Here is a 19,889-nt window from a genome sequence, read left to right on the forward strand (position 1 = left end):
TATTTAGGTTTTTTGTCCCACATTATTGCAGTAGTTTACTATGCTTTGAGTCAAAATACCTAAATGTTAAAAATGTTGCGGTCTTACTGCAGTTGCCTTTTTTTGGTGTGGTTGGGCTTTTTGTTTTGAAGGTTTTTGTTGTTTAAGGGTAAGTGTACTTTCTTAGGGGAAGTTAACAGCTGGAAGCTTGAATTTTCATAATGCAACAGTGCCATCATGCTTGCGAATTGCTATGCTTTGTTTGCACTGCTTGATCTTATCCCGTTGGGTTTTACTGAGATGTTTCAAATTACTATATTTTTTTCAAACAGGAAAGAGTTCCACTTAACCATTGGTACCACTGTTCTTGGAAGTATTGGGCTGTATTCATATAAAAGTAATCTTTTTAGTTAAAGGTTGTACTTTGTTTCTATGAGAAACCTAGGACAAACATTGATCATTTTAGTTTTAACTTATGGGGAGCTTGCTCAGCATAGGCCACTTCCTACAAAACAAGGGAAGAAAACCTGAGAGAATGTACAAGACGGTTGATGTATACTCTTGAATCTGTGTATTTTTCTTCTCAATCTAAACTTGTTGACTAAAGCTTTCATATACTACATATTCACAAGGTTAACCGTATAGTGAAGTGTTGCTTAATTTGAGTCTGGAAAATGGATTAGGTACATTTGTTCTACAGTATTCCAGAAGCCAAAAATACAGGAAGAAGGAAAGAGGATAAATTTGAAATAAGTAATTTATAGAAGACTTACTGAGGTACTCTAATATGGCTTTCCAGTGATTAGTTACAATTTTGTATTTTATTTATGACTGATACTATTCTGTTAATAAGACACTTCCAAACCTGTTTTGTTCTGATGTTAAATGATACGTCCAAGTCGAATTTGAGTGATTATTATTTTGTCTTGAACTCAGAGTCCAGAATTGTGGAAAAAGACAAAAGGGAATATGTTATATATGTGGTTAGGCATGAGCTATTTGTAAGATACCAGGCAAGTTAAGAAGATCTGCTGCTTTTTGAACTTTTTTGACAGTAACTTCTTTTCAGGTGCTGAAATTTATTTCCCTCACACATACTTTCATAGTTTGGCTGTTGAAGTATCCTTGGAAAGGAGAAGCAGTGCTGGTTGCACTGTCAGGAGATAGTTCTGACCTAATGTAAAAGTAGCGCAAGACTTTTAAGTAGCTTAAAATAGCTTAGGCTGCTACATCTTCATTAGTTTGTCACCTTTTCATAGACTGCTTGAATTTCTTGTAACTTAGAATTCTGTCTTTGTACAAATGCAGGCATTTGGCGAGAGTTTCACAGGTTATTATTCTTTTATCCAGAAGGAGTTGATTAGCATCAATTCGGCATTAAGGGAAAGCAGTTTAGTATTTTAAGTCTGCTCTACTCTGGACACACAGACCTGTAGGGAATATAATTCTCTTCAGACCCTTTGCTCCAGGCTTATATCCATTATCAAATTACTTTAATTCTGATTGCTTCTTGAGATCTTTCTCTTGACATGAGGATATATATGTGAGAGCAGAAATAAACCACCTCTTCATTTTGTCTTTGTTGCACTTTGTTGGCAAAAAACCCTGTATGGAGTTGTAGTTTTGCCTGGAAGGAGCTGAACGCAAGGAAAGGCAGAGTTAAATCTGGGAAGAAATTATTGTATCCAGACATTGCATGACTTTTTCTCCTGTCTCTTTGTGTTAAAACCCTTTCAATTTCTGTGTGAGATTAAAAATTTTTAGTAACATTTGATGGTTTGGGCGGTAGGATGTGTAGAATGTGAAATAAAAGAAATTGACCCATATTGTAGGAAAAGTTTGATAAAATGGTGTATTTTCAGAACAGTTTCATCAGGCTCTTTAAAGACATTTGAACAGAGTTAACTATGCAATGCAATTTTTTTAGCAATATTTAGTAGTATAAAGCAGTCTTTTGTGGTTGTACCATGAAAATCATAAAGATAGTTCTAGTTAATATGTTCTGTAGGTAGGTCTATATATAAACATATAATAACTGAAAATACAATGATAACTGAAAAACTGAATTCCAGTTCCTTACTAGTGTCCTGATTTTGAGAGCCTTTAGAATGGCTTTGTGAACATTGTGCATCAGTTTCCTGGGAGAGAGCTTCCTCTTCAAGACTGCCTCCGTGAGCTCTTTGGAAAGAGCATCACAGATCAGTACCTCATAGCAGTCAACTGCAAGACCCAGACGTATTTGTTGTTTGCTGTCTTTATGCAAACACCTTCATGAGTCTTAAAATTTTTGTGCTTTTTTGCGGTTGTGGTAGGGAAAAAATTCTGCGTAGTTTTATTTTCTCATTCTTGATGTATCTTAATGTCTTCAGTATGACTGACTGCAGGAAAATGTTTCTTCCAGTGACAGTGCTGTTTTTTTTCTGTGTCTACACTGGAATTGGCTTACAGTCCTTCCATCCTTCTGCAGTGTTCCAGTATTCTCTTTGCAGTGCTTCAGCCTTGAGTATTCAGGGAAGGCGGAATTCAGTTTGCAGAGGAAGGATAGTGTACTTCCCCTGTGTTTGGAACTCAGCTGTGTAGGTGCCTGAGTAACTTGACCTAATAAAACAAGCTCTGAGAAAGGAATGGGGCAGGGTGATGCCAAGAAGTTCCTTCTAACCTACGTTATTCTTCCACTTCGTAGAAGCTGAGTATAGAGAAGGGGCAGAGACATAGATGCCTACACATGAGCCAACAAGTTGTCAAGCTCAGCTGTGTGGGATCTTGCTCTAGCACAATTATTTCAGATGTAGGATGACATGGACAAAATCTGGTTTGGCCATCCTGTGCCTAGGAGCTTAAGCCTTGCTCGCTCTTTAGTATCTCCTTTCTTTGCAGAGCTGGTTTGGAGAAAGAGGCAAGAACATTTTATAATTGTAGACATCAGTATGTAAAATTTATATTGAAATTAAGGATGGAGTTATTTTAATTTCAGATTAGGAACTTCCTCTATATGTCATGCCTGAATTTGCAGACATATAGCTGCATGGTTGTGAGCAGTACAGTATATGTGGTGTTATACAAGTCTTCACAAATTGCTGAAATTAAACATGCTGCAGATACAGTTAAGAATAAGAAATGGGTGAGTATGACTTTCTAAGTAGTAAAATGCAAAGTAAATAGTTATGCATTTACAAGATGTTGTTCAAAATCTGACTACTTTTTACAAATATAATTGAATTTATGACTGTACTTTAAATACCTTGCTGTATGCAGACTGCTGAAATCAGAAGTATCTCCCAGAAATGTAAAGAGAAGCAAGATGCTTTGGAGATGAAAGATAAACAGGTAAGAGTCTCTTTATCTGTGACTTTTCTTGGTGTTTGTTTGGGTTTTTTTGTCTGCTCTTCTGTTAGCAGAGGGGCAAATTTCTATGAAGATGCTGCAAGTGCTTGCACTCTTCACTCCCTCTGCTGCACAGTGAGTCTTTAGAACTCTATTAGTCCAAAAGGAATTACTGAGGGAGGGGTGTGTACTGCATAAAATGAGTTGCCTTATGGAGTAGACAAATGTGTGTGTATGTATAGATAGATACAGATATATACACACACTGTTTGTGATAGGCTTTCCTTGGAAAGCTACAGCCTGTGTAGTGATTCACTCAGCACTAAGCATGCCCTCTGTGTGAAAGGCTGGGGTTATTGCTTCTAAGGATATACATCCTGCATCTTGTAAAAAGAAACATCCTTGCAAGGACCTGTTGTAAACCAGAGTCTCATCTAAGCACTTGGTCAAGAAATGTACAAATGAAATGCATAAGGGTGCAGAGTTAAAACCTCAAAGTTGTGTTTGGGCTATGGATTTTACTTAATCATAGACTAAACTTCAAATGTGTTAAGCAATTGTTAAGCAGTTTATTAACCTTTAAGCTTCTGCTTTTGTGAAAATGAAGGGACATCATGAATTGACTTACAGGCTTGACTGTATTTTTGCTTATGTTCTTCAACTGCCATAGTGCTACTGGAACTGTGTCATAGTGCTGTTGGAACTGTAACAGACTCGTGGGGTTTTGGTGCATGATTATGTCAGCATTTAATAGCAGTTGCGCAGGTATCCTAGGTATTTGTTATAGGGTCTGTATACTAAACTATTCTCTTGATGGAAATACTCAAAATTTTTAGATTGAAGAAATTAATCAAGCATTCAGAATGAAAAAAGATGAAGAAACAAACAGGCAGAAGAAAATATACCAAACTCAAAAAATAATACAGGAGTGGCAGAATGAGCTGGATACAATGGCAGTCTGTGAGAATCTTCAGCCACAAATTGATGCTGTTAATATTGAGCTGAAAGAATTACAAGAAGAAAGGGTGAATATTGATAATGATGTCAGTGATCTAAGAGCAGAAAAAACTAACCAAGAGCGGGAAAAGAAAAGTAAGTTACTTGAGGTTTTTTTGTCAATTTACTATTTTAATGACTGTACAGAATCTACACTACTTACTGTAGTGAAATAATTCAAGGTGTTTACCTCAGTCCTCCTAGTTGGTTTACATATATAGCTGTCCTCTTTCCTGTTACCAGTTGTATTAAAAGTAACATGCGCTTTCAAAATTGAACAAGAAGATTCAAAAGTAACAATTGATCTTAAAACTATCCTTCAAAGAATCAGTATTTCTGATCTCTGCATAAGGTGACTCCTTTGCCGGTTTGGAGGTTTGGGGGATTTTTTGTTGTAAAGGAAAGTGTGTAGTTAGCAGGTTCTGAAAATCAATCCCAAACCTGATGGAGAAAGCAGCTTGCTTTGAAGATGCAGTGTTTTAGCTACTTCATATATTATATGCAGTATATTAGCTGCTGATGCTGCATTTGTCCTTTCTAGATGAATTTTAGTTAACCTTAGTTCCAGAGTTTCTTTACGCTGGTCTGGTATTTGCAGTTAGTCCTTTCTAAGAAATGAAATGAAATTAAAAACCAGAAGCTTGGCAGGTGGAGAGGGTGTTGTATACATATTCCTCAGTGAATGTTGCTCATTTGCACATACCTGTCTGTCTGGCACATAACTTGGATTTTATGAATCCAGGAAGAAACTGAGGTAGAGAGTCCAAGTGACCTGGGGAAGGAGGCACTGTATTTTATCTTAGTCAAAAATTTTATCAAAAATCTCTGGTTTTGATCTCTGTCGAATAACAAATGCTTTCATGCACGGTCTGTTGTCACACATTTTGGTTTTTGCCAGCATGAAATAACAGAGATATTTCACATTACTAGTCCTACTATCTTTTTCCTTTGGGGATGTGTTTATATTTAAGTACAAAGGTAGAACAAGTCTTGATGAAACATACTTCTAAGGCAAAATTCCTGTATTTTTACTGTGCCTACCACATTTTGTTATTCCTTGCGTAAATTTTCAGTTCTGTTTTAGATGTTAAGCTGTAATAGTTCTTAACATTTCTTCAGAAGTAGCAGCATCTCAATTCTGGAAAGAGATGTCGTTTACTGGAAAGTTCTTGTCGTTTACTAACAACCTTATTTTTGGAGGAGTATAGTCAGTAGATACCAGAAAATGCTGGTTATAATGTGTACTTGCTATGGACTCTGTTTAAGAAACTACCTTAAATTACAGGAATAATTGATCGCCTTGGACAACTTAATAATATAATGCATATGAAGGAAGAGAACCTTAAAATGAGATTCCGAGACACACACTCTGCTCTTATGTGGCTAAGAAAGAACAAAGAGAAGTTTAAAAAAAGAGCCTGTGAACCCATGATGCTTGAAGTAAGATGATTTACTTGCATACCACTCTGTTAATGGTTAGATTATTTATGTCTTGCAACACTTCGAGAATGACTTGAGGACTTCTAAGACACATCTTGGAATGTCCTGCCAAGTACATGCAGGATACTCATAATTAGAATTCCACAGGCAATGTAGTACTTGAGTAATGTGGGATGGCACCTTTCGTCCTCAAGAGCATGCCTATTGCAGGTTTCCTTTAAGGTGCAACCAGTTATTATCCAGTCTTACTACTTAAGACTTAAGTAATTCTTAGTTGCTGCTTAAAAAAGCAGTGGTAGTTACCAGTTATCTCCCCTTGCAGCACAACTTGCTCAGCTGTGGTTACTTCTCTCTGTGATTGAGTGTTTTTTTGGTTTGCTCTACCCAGCCATCCAGAGATGTGGAAATCTGTTGCTAATTTTGTTTTGTGTTTTAGTTTTGATTTGATAGCTGCTGTACTAGCTAGTAATAGCAGGGCTAAATTTTCAAAGAGGACATTGGGTTTTTTTGTGCATTCCTCCTCTTGCAATATATGCTCTATATAATGCGAAGAGGATGAGGATCTCCAGTTGCACTTCTTTTCAGAATTGCAAACTTATTAATAATGTATTGCTACAATTTAAATTAGTATATTAGAATATTTATATACAAATTCTTACACTTTGTACATGTACTAGGACTGCTCAAAATTACTTTTATTTAGAATAGAATCCTAAGTATTTCTTGTTATTAGCAGAACTTTGAATTCTTTCTGAAAGACCACATCAAGATAATTTTACAAATGCCTTGATAAGGATGTCTTTACTTTTAGTTAAGGCCTCATTAACCTCTGTAAATTCAATTGGTGTTTAAATTTGTTTTTTCTGTGTTGAGATGTAACCCCAAGCCAGCAGTCAAGTCCCAGGCAGCTGATTGCTCACTGCCCCACCCGCAGAATTGGGTAGAGAATCAGAAGAGTAAAAGCTTAGACAACTCATGGGGTGAGATAGAGACAATCTAATAAGGAAAGCAAAAGCCATGCACATGAGGAAAGCAAAACAAGGAACCAAGTCACTGTTTCCCATGGTCAGACAGGTGTTCAGCCATCTCCAGGAGAGCAGGGCTCCATCACTCATGAAAGTGACTTGGTGTCCTGGTTTTGGCCCATGGGCAGGGTTAAATTTTTTGCACTGGTCAAGAGGATCTGTGGCTGAGGGGGCATGGCCAGACCTTATTTGTTCCATACCACCTTACCTCATTGCTGAAGGTTGAGGATAGGGACTCTTTCTTTTGAGAATGCATCCCTTTCAGGTTGGGAGAAGTAGTGGTCAGGGACTTTTGGTGTAAATTGTTAGTCTTACACCTTTTGTTATTAAATAATTACTGGTTGCTTTCTGATCTCATTGCTGTTTCCAGTAAATTGTTCTTATCTCAACCCATGATTTTCACCTTTTTTGCCTCCAGTTCTCAACTCCATCCTGCTGGAGCAGGAAGCAGGGAGGGGACATGGGGAGTGAGCAGTGGCATGGTTTTAGTGGGCCTTCTAAATTGAAGAATAGCATTTCTAAACTATGACCTTTGGGGAGCCATCACTCCAAATGTCCCTCATTCCTTCTCCTCCTCTCATGCTATATGCTGAGCGTAATGATCTGGGATATCCCTTTGGTGAATTTGGATCACCTGTTCTGGCTCTGTTTTCTTCCAGTCTCCCATGCACCCTTACCTTACTGCTGTGGCAGCATGAAGAGCAGAAAAGGCCTTGGCTCTGTCAGAAATAACAACCGTCTTTGTATTATGAACCCTCTGTTCAGCACAAATCAAGCCACAGCCCCATACTAGCCACTGTGGAGAAAATTAACTCTGCCTCAGCCAAAGCCTGTATACTTTGGTATCATATAAATTAGTCTCATGTGCTTAAAAATTCAAAGCTTTCAAATTGCTGTTAACTATACCCAGCCTTTGGCCAACTTGAGATAAATTGTGTAGTTTTGTGTAATTTTGCCATTGTGTGTCATGTATGGTGACATAATGTCTAATTACTCATGAAAGTTAACTGAAAAACACAAACATTAGCATTTCATTCAGATTTGGAAAACTTCATCCATTTTAAGGGTGTGGGATTTTTTTCTTAGGAATTTCAAGACACCTCAGTTTGAGGAGTGTGGTGTTTTCTGTTGCTAATTGAAAAACCTTTACTAGTGCTGGAGCAGAGCCATTAGACGTGAGATGGGGGTGGTTGCAATTGTAAGGTCAGGATGGAGCAGGAGAGGGAGAGGTGGTATGGTGAGAGATGGTGATAACTTTGGGAGTACTGAAAAAGGTTATGGATGGCTAAAAATTAAGCACAATGACCTGTGACTTACAATAGGTTTCCTTCCATGAGAATTGGTTGCAAAAAAGGCAGGCAATATGTTTTTGAAGACATTGTTCTTTTTTTCATTAAATGTAGATGTGGGCATCATCTTGACGATTTAAAATGTTTTTGGGGGTGGTAAGTCCAATTGTATTAAATCACTTGCTCATTACCTTTCTTTATTAGATCAATGTGAAAGACAGTAGACATGCTAAATACATTGAAAATCACATTTCGACCAATGACATGAGGGCTTTCGTTTTTGAGTGTCAAGAAGATATGGAAACATTTCTGGTGGAGGCAAGTTGGCACCAATTTTAAAACTTTCTTAAGTACTCAAGTATGAGCCCTGAACTTGGGAGTATACCAAGTAAATCTGTATCACAGCAATAGATATCTGTATCATAACAAGTAGGTAATGCAAAGTGTTCAAATACTTTCTTCAGAATTAAGGTTTTCTTAAAGCTTAGACTAACTGGTGGGATGCAGAAATATTAACAAGATGTGTTTTTTTAGATTTTTTTCTTTGGCCAGGCAGTCATCACTTAAGCAGAAAATACTGTGTACAAGAAATTGGCTAGAGCAGAAATCTACAAATTTAGTACCAAAATTTTCCAGTGCCCCTTGACTAAAGAGGCAAGAGACCATCTTTTGTGACATGCAGTGGTACAAGCAGCAAATCAAGCTTGTATTTTCTTAATACTGCTGCCTCCTGAATCAGTGAGGAGATTGTTCATTTTGAAAGTCAGGCAGATGATGCAAGAGGAGGAAGCCAGAAGACACAGTATTAAACTATCACAGTGCTTCCCAACTACAGTCCACACAACTGTGTATTTAGTGACAAGCTGTCCTGCAATTTTTGAAGACTCATCTGCCCTTTGCAGAAGCTAATCACTTTTGTATTCCTGGACGATAGTGGTGGTATCTCAGGTTCTAGGGGCTTATCTTGCTTGTGTGGTTGTGGAACTCATTTCAAGGCTGCTTTAACCAGCTCAACTGGTCTTTCATTTGTATGATTAGCTCTTTAGAGTGAGCACTTGGCTCTGGATTTTTGATTGCTTTTATTTTCTCTAGCATGTAGTGCTTTCAGAGACATTAATAGAGTTTTCTTTTAGAGAATTTGGTTATTCCTGAGCCAGAGTGAATTTGTGAGTTCTTCCAGAGGTCATCAGTTTAAAGTAATTCTGACTCTGTGAATCAATAATTAATATTTTATTTGCATATAGTGAATTTTCCTGGTCTTTACCAGCTAATCTAATATAATCTAAATATAGATGCGTGATCATCAGAAACTAAGAGTGAATGCTGTATGTGCACCTGCCGAATCATGTGCTGAAAATTTACCATCAAGACCTATTGAAGAATTACAGTATGTATCTGATTGTATTGGGGAAATGGTTTTAAATGCAGTGGGTTTGTTTCGTTGCTATATATTAGAATTTTCTATGCAAATCAAATTTTCACCAGTTCAGTTCTGGGTTAGTGAGACTTTTTTCTGACCCTTCAGTAACTGCTGAACTTGATTTGTGATGCTTGCTTTTTTTAATTTCTTCTTCAGCCGATATGGATTTTACTCATATTTACGAGAGTTGTTTGATGCTCCTCATCCCGTGATGAGTTACCTTTGTTCCCAGTACCGTGTTCATGATGTTCCTGTGGGAACTGAGAAGACTAGAGACATGATTGAAAGGGTAAGGTATCTGAAGAAGCATAAACGCATCTGTGGTGTGGAGTTTTATTTTGGAAATTATTTGGCAAGTAAATGTTGAGAATGCAAAAAATTGCTTTAGCAATTTTATTTATCCTTTTTATTTGCCCTGTAGAAGTGGGAACATTTCATGATGGGCTAACATATTGCAAGACATTTTAAAAAATTCAGTCACCTTAATACAATACTTTACAATACAATACAGAAAGATACATTTATCTTTCACCTTAACCAGTTCCAAGTCAGTGGCCTGGTTTTGGCCAAAGACAGGGTTGATTTTTTGCAGTAGCCCATTGGGGGAGTGGCTGAATAATCAGTGTGCCAGGTCTCCACATATATTGACCATAGCCCCCATACCATAGAGGCTTTTCTTGCTTGGTTGCAGTGCATGTTCCACAGTTATGGATAACCTGGGAAATACCGTCCATGGTTAAGTACACCCCTTGATCACTAGCCCATCTGTATGTTGCATCGCCTCCCTGGTGACCTGAGGCATCATGGGCCATGCCCCCTCTCAGCTACTGCAAAAAATTAACCCTGCCTTGGCTGAAACCGGGACAGTTGTGTACCGGAGTCTGAGCTGTAAAGTAAAGTGAACACTTTTTACTAAACCTAATTGACAGAATATAACTGATGCTGCACGTATAAACTGAAAAATGTTTTTAGTCAAATAGACCTTATCCTATGGAAGCTTTTTGCTTTGTCTAGTTTACTGGACATTTTTTCTCTTTATGTATCTTGAGTTATAGTAAATCTTTGGTTATTTATAATGTCATTTTTGACATGAGTAATTTAGAACTAGCAACTCTGGTATTTTTGTACCTTCTTTTTTCCTACAGATGCATTTGCTTGACTAATACATTACAGCTCACTTTATGGTTTCATCTGTTAATTCTTGAGTACTTTGTTTCTTTGTTACACAGGATGCATGTGTAACATGTTACATATATGAAGCAAATACAATCCTTGTTCACGATGCAGTACAAATACTAATGGTGTTTTATTGGTGTCTGTAATATCTTAACAATCAGACCTGTTCAATTAGTTCTGGCAACATACTCTGACAGGATCTCAATAGTTCTTTGCTGACCAGTCTGAATTACAGGCATAATGCTGCATTAAACTTAGCATCTTTGTGCAAAGGTTGTTAGTAAGTAAGTCTTGCGTAAGCTGAAGTTTTTTTACTGTGGATTTTATCAAGTTTATTCCTTGTTCTGAAAAGTATTGCCTTAAGTAATGCTTTTGTCAGATGAATATTCTTCTGTGTTTCTTAGGTCATACAGGAAACCAATCTGAGGCAAATGTACACAGCAGAAGAAAAATATGTTATTAAAGTATCTTCTTATACAAAACAAAACCTCTCTAGTAACACATGCTTGAGGGAGGCACAGTTTCTCACTACTTCAGTGGATACAGATGAAAGAGAACAGTTGGAAAACCAACAGCAGGTAGAAATGTATTTCTGTAACAATATGTTGTGAACTACTGCCAGTTTTATCATTCATTAAGCAGAGCCTACTTGCATATGTTAGTATGGTATGTAGTAAGAATGCTAGTGGTGTGTGTTCTTTTATTTCAGGACATCAGTAATATGTTAAAGTCGTTGGATGCACGTTTGACTGTACTGTTCGACAGACAGAAACTTCTGGAACACAAAGACAATAAGCTCAGGCAAGAGAAGAAGGCGCTTTTAGAGAGAGGAAACCAAAGGAGACAGTTGGAATCAAAAATTGGTGTGAAGTATGATAGGTAGGAAACAAGCTATGTTATCTATGAAAAATGAACCATTTTTAAAAGCAAAGATATTTTTGATTTCTCTTACTGCAGTGTGCTTTTACCCTTAAACAGTAACCAGTAGTTGTGCATCAGTCAAGACAAGGAAGGTGTTTAGAAATTACAACCGTATCTGATACAACATGTAGCGATGTTCCAGATGCTTCTCTGTAATAAAATCATCGGATTCCAGTTAGATATCACTGCATGTATTTACTCAACTATTAGGTTATTGTTCTGATTTTGTAGCACATCCCTAGATAATACCATAATGTTCATAAATGGTACTAAGTAAGCATGTCAGGGATTGAGTTAGACCCCAGTTGTCCATAGTATTTTTCATTACATGTTTTTTGTTTTAGTAGGCCTGTGCAATTGGTTTTTCTGTCACTCTGTGTCAAAAGGCAGAATCTGGGCATGGTTCAACAGGTGTTTCATTTAAGCTCACAATCCCAGAAGGCAGTGTAGACAACATTAACATACAGTCTGGATCTTTCTTGTTGCAATTTAGGAACACTGTCAATTTTTCTACTATGCATAAGAGAACTTTTTTCCATCCTGTCAGTGGTTTCCATGGTGGAATGATACTGGGCTGTTGTTATTAGTCTCTTGTCTATGGTGAACAAACCGAGCACCCTCATCCTGTGCTGTAGAGCCTGTGCTGTAGCCCCTGACCATCTTGATTGCTCTCTACGTTTGTTCCAAGTTGTTGAGGTTTGGCAGAGTGGTCCAAACTGTGTGCAATGCTGAACAGAGAGGAAGAATCACTCATCCTGCCTGTGCTTCTACTCATGCAGCCAAGGACTGTGTTTGCTGCCAGGGTGCACTGCCCGCTTATGCGCAGCTCACTGTCCACTAATACCTCAAGCCCTTCCTTGCAGAGCTTTGCTGCAGCCAGTCTGTCCTGAGCTTGTATCGCTGCCGGACCCATTGTCTTCCCAGGACAGGACTCTGCGTTTGTCCTTACTGAATCTCATGAACCTTCTGTCAACTCCTTTTCCAGCTTTAGCAGACCCCTCTGAACTGCAGGCTCCCCCCAGATCAGCATCTAAAAACTTGACAACAGGGCCTTCTCTCTTCTCTTCCATGTCACTGGCAGGAGTGTTAGAAGGACAGGCCCCAGAATATAATCCTTGGTACTGACTTGTGGGCAAGATACAACAAACCAAGAGTAACCATAGAAACACATTTTTTTACCTATTTAGTCTTCAATTAATCCAGACAGTGGGAATGCAAGAACAGTGTGGGACATGGAACTGAAAAAATGAGGGAAATGAGTCTGGATCCAGCAGACTGAGAGGAAGGTGGAGCTGATGCAAGCTGATGCTCCCACATGTATCCAGTAGTGAGGCTAATCCTTACTTGCCACTAGACACACACGGAACACATCTAAACAGTGTATGTGTATGTAGTTACACATAGCACAGTGGGCACACAGAGCAAATGCAGCACCGGTGGCTGCCTTATGGTTGTACTCTGTCTGGGCAGGATGGGGTTACCCTGGTACAGTGTCTGTGCATATCTGTGGGCAGTGGGGATCCCATTGGCAGCTGGTTCCAGACGCTTTGAATCTGCACGGTAGCTAACCCTGGACCTCTGTCTCCTGAGTTGCTGGTACCTGGAAATGCAAACCCCTGAGGCGGTAGCCCTGCTTCTGTTGGCCTGTACAGACTGCCTCCCTCACCTGTGTGTGCCTGCATGCTGAACTGGCTGTGACTCCCTAGTTCCCCAGTAGCTCATTCTGTGGTCCTTGTCTCAGAGATACATAGGTAATATATATGACCATAGGTAATATATATGAGCCATGACTCCCCCAGTCTGCACCCCATAGCCAGTACCCCTGTCATCTTACCCAAAAATACATACACATGGCAGCAGTCTGTGTCAGCTAGGCTGGTCCCTCCAATAACCTTCTTGTGGTGTCACCCTGAGTGACCCACATACCCTCTTGGCTCCCAGGCCACTTGCTATCTAGTGTGTCTTGGTCTTTATTAGGGATCAAACACTCTCTTGCGTGCTTGTTCCGTGGTGCTGGCACCATGGACAATTGCATCATCCCATTCCTGTGGCTGTCACTTAGGTACACTCGCTCTGGTCTCTCCAGCCAGCTGCAGCCATTACAGACAAGTGGCCTTCCCCTCTGACTTGTGATTTGACTACAGTTGCTTGTACTTAGACTTCCATACACGAGTGCTGTGGTGAGCCTGGGTGAAGCCAAGATGTAGGGTATTATTTGGGCTTCTGCCAGCTGCTGTTGTCTCTCTTTTATGTGTGTGCAGGTGAGCTTTTATCACGTACCCTAACAGAAAGCTAAAATTGACATAAGTGGCAACCCCTTGATCTCCTGTCACCTCATGGTTTTACAGTTGGGTTCATGAGGTATGGCATGCCCTTTGTAAATGGTTGCTGAGTCTCTGATCACCTTCTCCGTTATGCCCCTGAATTGCTTCCTGAGGGGACCGGCTCCACAGTTTTCCCAGGGATCAAAGTGAGAATGATCAGTTTGTAGTTTCCTGTATCATCCTCTTAGCCTGTTCAGCAGTTTTGGAAGATCTCCAAATGCTTTGCAGCTCACTAAACATCATGGTTCCTTTTACGTGTTCTGAAGGTCTAAAACAAGTGAGAATTCTGTTTTTCCTGTACTAAGATGAGGATACAGTACCTTTTTTTGGCTAGAATACGTAACAAGAATTAAGTAAACTTCCTGAACTCTCCTGTGTTGTATTGTTGCAAAGAACTATCAGAAGAAGAAAAATATCATTCCTTACACTGATTTTTTAAAAAAATTCTGTAATTTGAAATTTAAAGTAAAGGACTATGCTTGCTGAGTGATGCTGTTAGTAGCCAAAAGTGGAATTTCTTTAACTGTTATTTTTTGTCTTTTGTATTTCTTTGGCTTAAAGTGCATAGGTTGGGAATGCCTCTAATATTTGGAATGTTTAGGACTACAAATTCATATTCTTGATAACTGTTGGTTCGTCATCAAATTTAAGAATTTTTGTATTTTTAGTACAATTTATTTTTAATTATTTTTATTATTAATCAAATATTGATTCCTCCCATAGTTTAAGACAGCTGGAACAAGATGCTATCGACCTAGAGAAGGAGTTTCAACTGGCAAATGTAAAGATCAAAGAAATAAACAAACAGAAAGCAGGACTTGTTAGTGAATTGATGCATCTCATAAAGGTATGTATTATTAACTTGGTATGTGTTCCACTTTTATGAAAAGTCCAATTGTTGTAATTTAAGTAGGAGGCATGCAACATTTGGATGTGTTACTGTCAATGTTTTCAAGCTAGCTTTCTTGAACTACTGAATAATCTTTTTCCATTTTTCATCTCCTTTTAAATTTTTTTTTTCAGTTTGCATTCTGATAATTATTTTTAAATCACTTAAGAGAATTGAAAACTGTGTCCAAGTTCACACTGTAGAAACTTTGTGTTAAAATGACACATAGTAAAAATCTCAGACCTTGGCTCACCATTGTCGTCAGATGCTAGCACTCAAAATTTTATCTTGTAGGTCCCATAAGTCTACAATTGAAACCTTATCATCCCTTTCATTATGGGAGAGGATTTGTTTGTATTTATATGCTGATCATAAAAAACATGGTGTAAACAGCTGCTTTCAATGCCCCATGTTTGTAGCTACCCTTTAGACAGTAAAGAATCTGTTGCTGGTTTTGAAGCCTCTAGACTGTTCCTGAGGCTGACTTGTTTGAAAAAAACCCAAACATTTTAAGGTCAGTGCTGTCAAATCAGGTTCTAGTGATCATTAAAGCCTGTTACATAACTTACCAACCACAGCCTCATTTTGTTGTCATGTGCTGTTCCAGTTAAGACTTTAATAAGAGTTGCTGTACGCCTTGTCAATCAACTGCATTGTCATTACAAGATGCATATGTATTTTGTGTTTATTTTTTGACCTTTTTCCATCTCTGTGACATACGACATCCACCAAAATCCACCTGTTGGATCCTTTTCTCTGAGAAGCAGTTGAGATGGCCTTGGCTTTTCTCATATTTCACATATTGGTATATAGTGAAGGGAAGGAGAATGGGGGGAAGGAGGGTTGATGTAAAATTGTGGGTTGGAAGTGTGTGTGTGTATATATCTATGTATATGTATTTATATATATTTAGTTGAAATTATATATATGTATGGATACATGCATGAGTGTGTACATGAGGACTACACATCTTGGGGAGCTTGGGTCACCACTTTTTCATTGAATTTGACAGCAGTATTGATGGGCTGAACACAGTGTGAGATTGTTATGACTAGAAGGACTGGCAGTTTCCAAAGCCCAGTAGTGATTATATCAGTTTTGAGTCTGGTGAAAAAACCGATGCTCTGTTTTCCTGTGTGTAGAGGATCATACCACTGAACATCGTCAAAGTAACTTTGGCTCTTCAGATAACAAGAATGACTGCTGAGAAGAACAGACTACAATCAGAGTACAAAGCAGGAACTGTACAGCTAAGAGCTGCACAGGTAACAATATTTATGAATACCAGGGTATCTGTTATGAAAACATCTCACTGGGAAGCCTTTATAGTGTTGAAAAGGATGCTTCTGTGTCTTTGTTTAGAAGTGGGTGTTAGAACTGCTAAATATTTAGCCTTGATTTCTGTAGTTTGACTTCAGCCTCTTGATTTAAAGGAGAATAGTAGCTTTGCCATCCTCAATTAAGACAGCTAAGGTGCTGTGAAAATGTGCCAAACAGTCATCTTATCCTGGATCTTTTATTATAATGAGAAGTGTGTAAAAAGGCCAGCTGTTAATCAATTGCTGTTCTTCTGAGTCTGTCCATAAACAAGTAGCTCCAACCCACATGCGAAGTACAAGCTCAAGATGAACCAGAAAGTGCAGCAGCACAGCAGAGCTATTTTACCTTTCTTTATAGCTCATTTCTTCGTACTGTACTTAAATGCCTAGAAAGCTATGCTGTGTTCAGATAAAAAGTCTGAGGAGTTAGTTCCACAGCAAGTACTCATTTCTAAGAGCAGAGGATGCTGTCATTGCTCATGGATTGCTGCAAAGGTCAATTTTTTGTATTTGTGTAGTAGTACAATCTTTCAATGCGCTGGGGAATAAACTGTTAAAGAAAAGGGCAGTAAGTTGGGGTTTTTTTCCTTGTCTTGCAAGAGTCCAGTCAGCTATAACCTACTAAATCAATTCGATCATAAAGATAAAAGTAAAATCAGAAAGCAGCTTGAAAGGTAGGAGACAGTTACTTTGCATGGACAGATATTTCCAAAAAGAATGGCCTTAGCATGCAGTTAGAAAACCACTTGAGTTACAGTTACCACCACTTGCAGGAAAATTAGGCAGAGGAGAACTTTCTAAGAGGAGCAGAAAGTAACTTGAAGACAGAGACAAATCCAGCATGTTACTTAGAAAACCACTGTTGCACAAGTTCTCACACATGATGCATCTTTTGCTCAGTTAAAGTTCCGTGAAAATCACTTAATTGCTGAAGCTCAGTAAGGAGTAAGAATGTGTTACAAAGCCATGAGCCTCATGTCAGTAATGTCCATTGTTACTGGGAAATTCATTTAATGTTTTTAGTTGTCTCTGCACACATCTTCATCATTTAGGGAGTAGCTTGGTCTGGTACATAGTTAGATGTCTGGTCAGATCAGTAGACAGGATTTGTGATTTGTAACATTCTGATAATTCTTAAAAATAGCCTCCTTCCTAATAAAAGGTGTGTATGAGTCAAATGGAGTCCCAGTGAGGCCCCCTCAGGAAATCAACAGGAACATTATCATTGCCATGTACTTTTAAATATATAGAAGGAATAAGGAATCAAAACCTGTGTATTTTTATTTATATTTATCTAAGTTTTATTTTGCATATGGCCACTGACAAAAGTCTGGCAAAGTTGAGTGAAAATTGAAACCTAGCTTGTTGAACTGTCAATGTATTTATTCTAGTACATGCTTCATAGTAACATCAAATATCTATTGCTTTCTAGTCTTCCTGTTGCATACTGAAGTTTCTCCTGCCAAACATGTGTTTTCCTCTTCACTGAAGAATTTTACTTACCTTAGCTTGGATCATGCATATTCAGTATTGAATCTGTTTCAGATTTTAAGTGCCTGCAGATCAACTTGAAATCTTGTTTCATGCAGCTCTGCAGAGCTCCCTTCAAGTGGGAGCTTTATATACAATTGAGAATTGAGATTCCCTTCTTCAGATAATTCAGAATTTATTTAGGCTCTGGAAATGATCAAACACATGAAGCTTATGCTTTTTGTATAAAAAAAAGTCTGGGTGCCTCTCATGGGATCTTTTGCCTTCATTATCATGTCAAAACATTTCAGATGAAGCCAGTTGACTTTTAAATTTGTGGGATCCAAAATACTATTACAGGGCATGTGCAGATATCCAGGGGAATGTAACCATTGTGCTCTACAGTTGTATTTATGCTAATTCAGTATAACGTGAGATCTTGGCTGTAAAGAAAAGGAGGGACATTCTTCCTTTATTGTTTTATCTGTACAGCTCTGATGCCAGTCCTTGCAACCCATGTAACATTTCCCTCCTCTGCAATAGGCTTTGTGAAGTGGAGGGGGTGATCTAAGAAAAGCTGCTTCTAAAATTTTTCCAACTTTCCTGAAAATACCAGTGCAGTATAGAAAAATATTTTTACAGTGTGTTTGTGGAGATCATGAAATGCTTATCTGCAATGAACATATCTATTTCATAGTACTTGGTGGAGAGAGAAGGAAGAGCAGGTTTTTTTGAGTTGATACATGCTGAGAACAGCAACCCTAACTCTTGTGAGTGTGAGATGATCACTAATGATCATACCGGTTATAACTGCTTCTGTTGTATTTAGTAAGTAAAGATCAACTACATTTCCAAAAAGTAATGAGGGTGACTATCAGTGTCTGTGTCCTGTATTTTAAAACTGTTGAACAAGCATTTCTCTAACTGTATGATTTCCAAATGAAAACTGATTTTTTTTCACCACTGGAGGGCTCCTATATTTAGCTAAAGTACACAACAATAAAACTTGGGAAGGTACCTCTTGAATCTACATGCACACTTGTAAGTTGAGAGAAAATAAATTTAGCTATTTTAGAAGAACTTGCTTTTGATCAGTTTACCTTGGCATCTGTTGACTTGATGAGCAGAGAGGTATAATGAGTTCTGTTAGTTGAAGCAAATTTTTTGATATTTTAATAGTCTGGTTTCACCTGCTTTTTCTGCTTCAGATGTGGTTTGTTGCTAGTGTGCTAGTGTTAACTCTGGAAATTCACAATAATATTTTTTTTAAGAAAGTTTTTTTTTTTAAATATCTTTTAATATTTCTAACAGCAACGTTTTCATGAACTGGATAATAAGAAGCAACTTCTTTATGAGAAGTGCGTGGAATTGATGAAACAAGCTCGACAGGTCTGCAGATTGGGTCCGGGTCAAGATTTTCCAGAAGAATTTCAAGTTGTATGTACAAAAAGAAATTTTCACATATCTGTTGAATTTCTAACCTCTCCTGCAAAAAACAATTGTCTATTTTTTATTAGAAGGCTCCCAGTAAAGGATCACGTGTACTTCTGTTATTGTCATTAGCCTTTTAAAGCACCTTTAAAATAGTGCTGAGATGCCCTTTGACTACCACTTTGTTTTGTGCACAGGGGAGAGAAAATTTGATCTGTGATTTCAGTTGAAATCCACAGCGTTGTATTCACAGAAATAAAAAGAGGCCATATTTTTCTAGCTTCCTGCTCTAATGGAGCAACACAAAAGAGCCGAAGTCTCTGCCCAGCCTCCTAGAAGTATTCATTTGCATGGCTTATCTAGCCATGTCTTGTACCAAGTCTCTGAGTATCTCTGCCTGCACAAGTTGGGCAACTAAGGAGCAACTAATTGTGTATCTTAGTTACGTAATAGCACTTCCAACCTTATTTCTCTGTCCAGAACAGTTAGTGAGGGAATCTTGCTATGTTAAATTTTGACTGTGTGACACCCTGATTAAAAGTAACAGAATTAGTTTATGGTTTATCCAATTTATTTATTTATTTTTAGAAAACTTGAATCCTTTGTTAGTATTGCTTTGTAACACATGCAATCCTTTGTCTTGTAGGCTTTTCAGACTCTTCCAAACACATTGGAGGAAATTGATGCTTTTCTGAGTGAAGAGAAAACCAGGGCTTCCTGTTTCACAGGCCTCAGTGCTTCAGTATGTTCACTGCTTTCCCTCCACCCTCTCTCTCTGCCCCTCTACCCACATTGTACTTCCTTCCCACTCTGTGCTAGATCTCTTGGTATAATAAGTTAGACAGCAGGAACAATGTGCTGTAAATGCATTTATTCAGATTTCAAG

At 38.2% G+C, this 19,889-nt stretch overlaps 1 protein-coding gene across 1 annotated transcript in view; it reads left to right on the forward strand.

The window, feature by feature from the left end:
- Positions 1-19,889, forward strand: part of SMC5 (structural maintenance of chromosomes 5) — a 41,411-nt gene that overhangs the window by 13,752 nt on the left and 7,770 nt on the right. The window contains exons 8-19 of the mRNA XM_048291297.1: positions 3,235-3,306; positions 4,140-4,395; positions 5,585-5,739; positions 8,258-8,371; positions 9,346-9,440; positions 9,630-9,762; positions 11,054-11,227; positions 11,359-11,528; positions 14,618-14,741; positions 15,926-16,048; positions 18,884-19,009; positions 19,650-19,745. Coding sequence (XP_048147254.1) covers positions 3,235-3,306; positions 4,140-4,395; positions 5,585-5,739; positions 8,258-8,371; positions 9,346-9,440; positions 9,630-9,762; positions 11,054-11,227; positions 11,359-11,528; positions 14,618-14,741; positions 15,926-16,048; positions 18,884-19,009; positions 19,650-19,745 — 1,638 coding nt within the window. The remainder of the gene's footprint in view (positions 1-3,234; positions 3,307-4,139; positions 4,396-5,584; positions 5,740-8,257; positions 8,372-9,345; positions 9,441-9,629; positions 9,763-11,053; positions 11,228-11,358; positions 11,529-14,617; positions 14,742-15,925; positions 16,049-18,883; positions 19,010-19,649; positions 19,746-19,889) is intronic.

The sequence above is a fragment of the Corvus hawaiiensis genome, chromosome Z, assembly GCF_020740725.1.
Source record: "Corvus hawaiiensis isolate bCorHaw1 chromosome Z, bCorHaw1.pri.cur, whole genome shotgun sequence".
Lineage (NCBI taxonomy): Eukaryota > Metazoa > Chordata > Aves > Passeriformes > Corvidae > Corvus > Corvus hawaiiensis.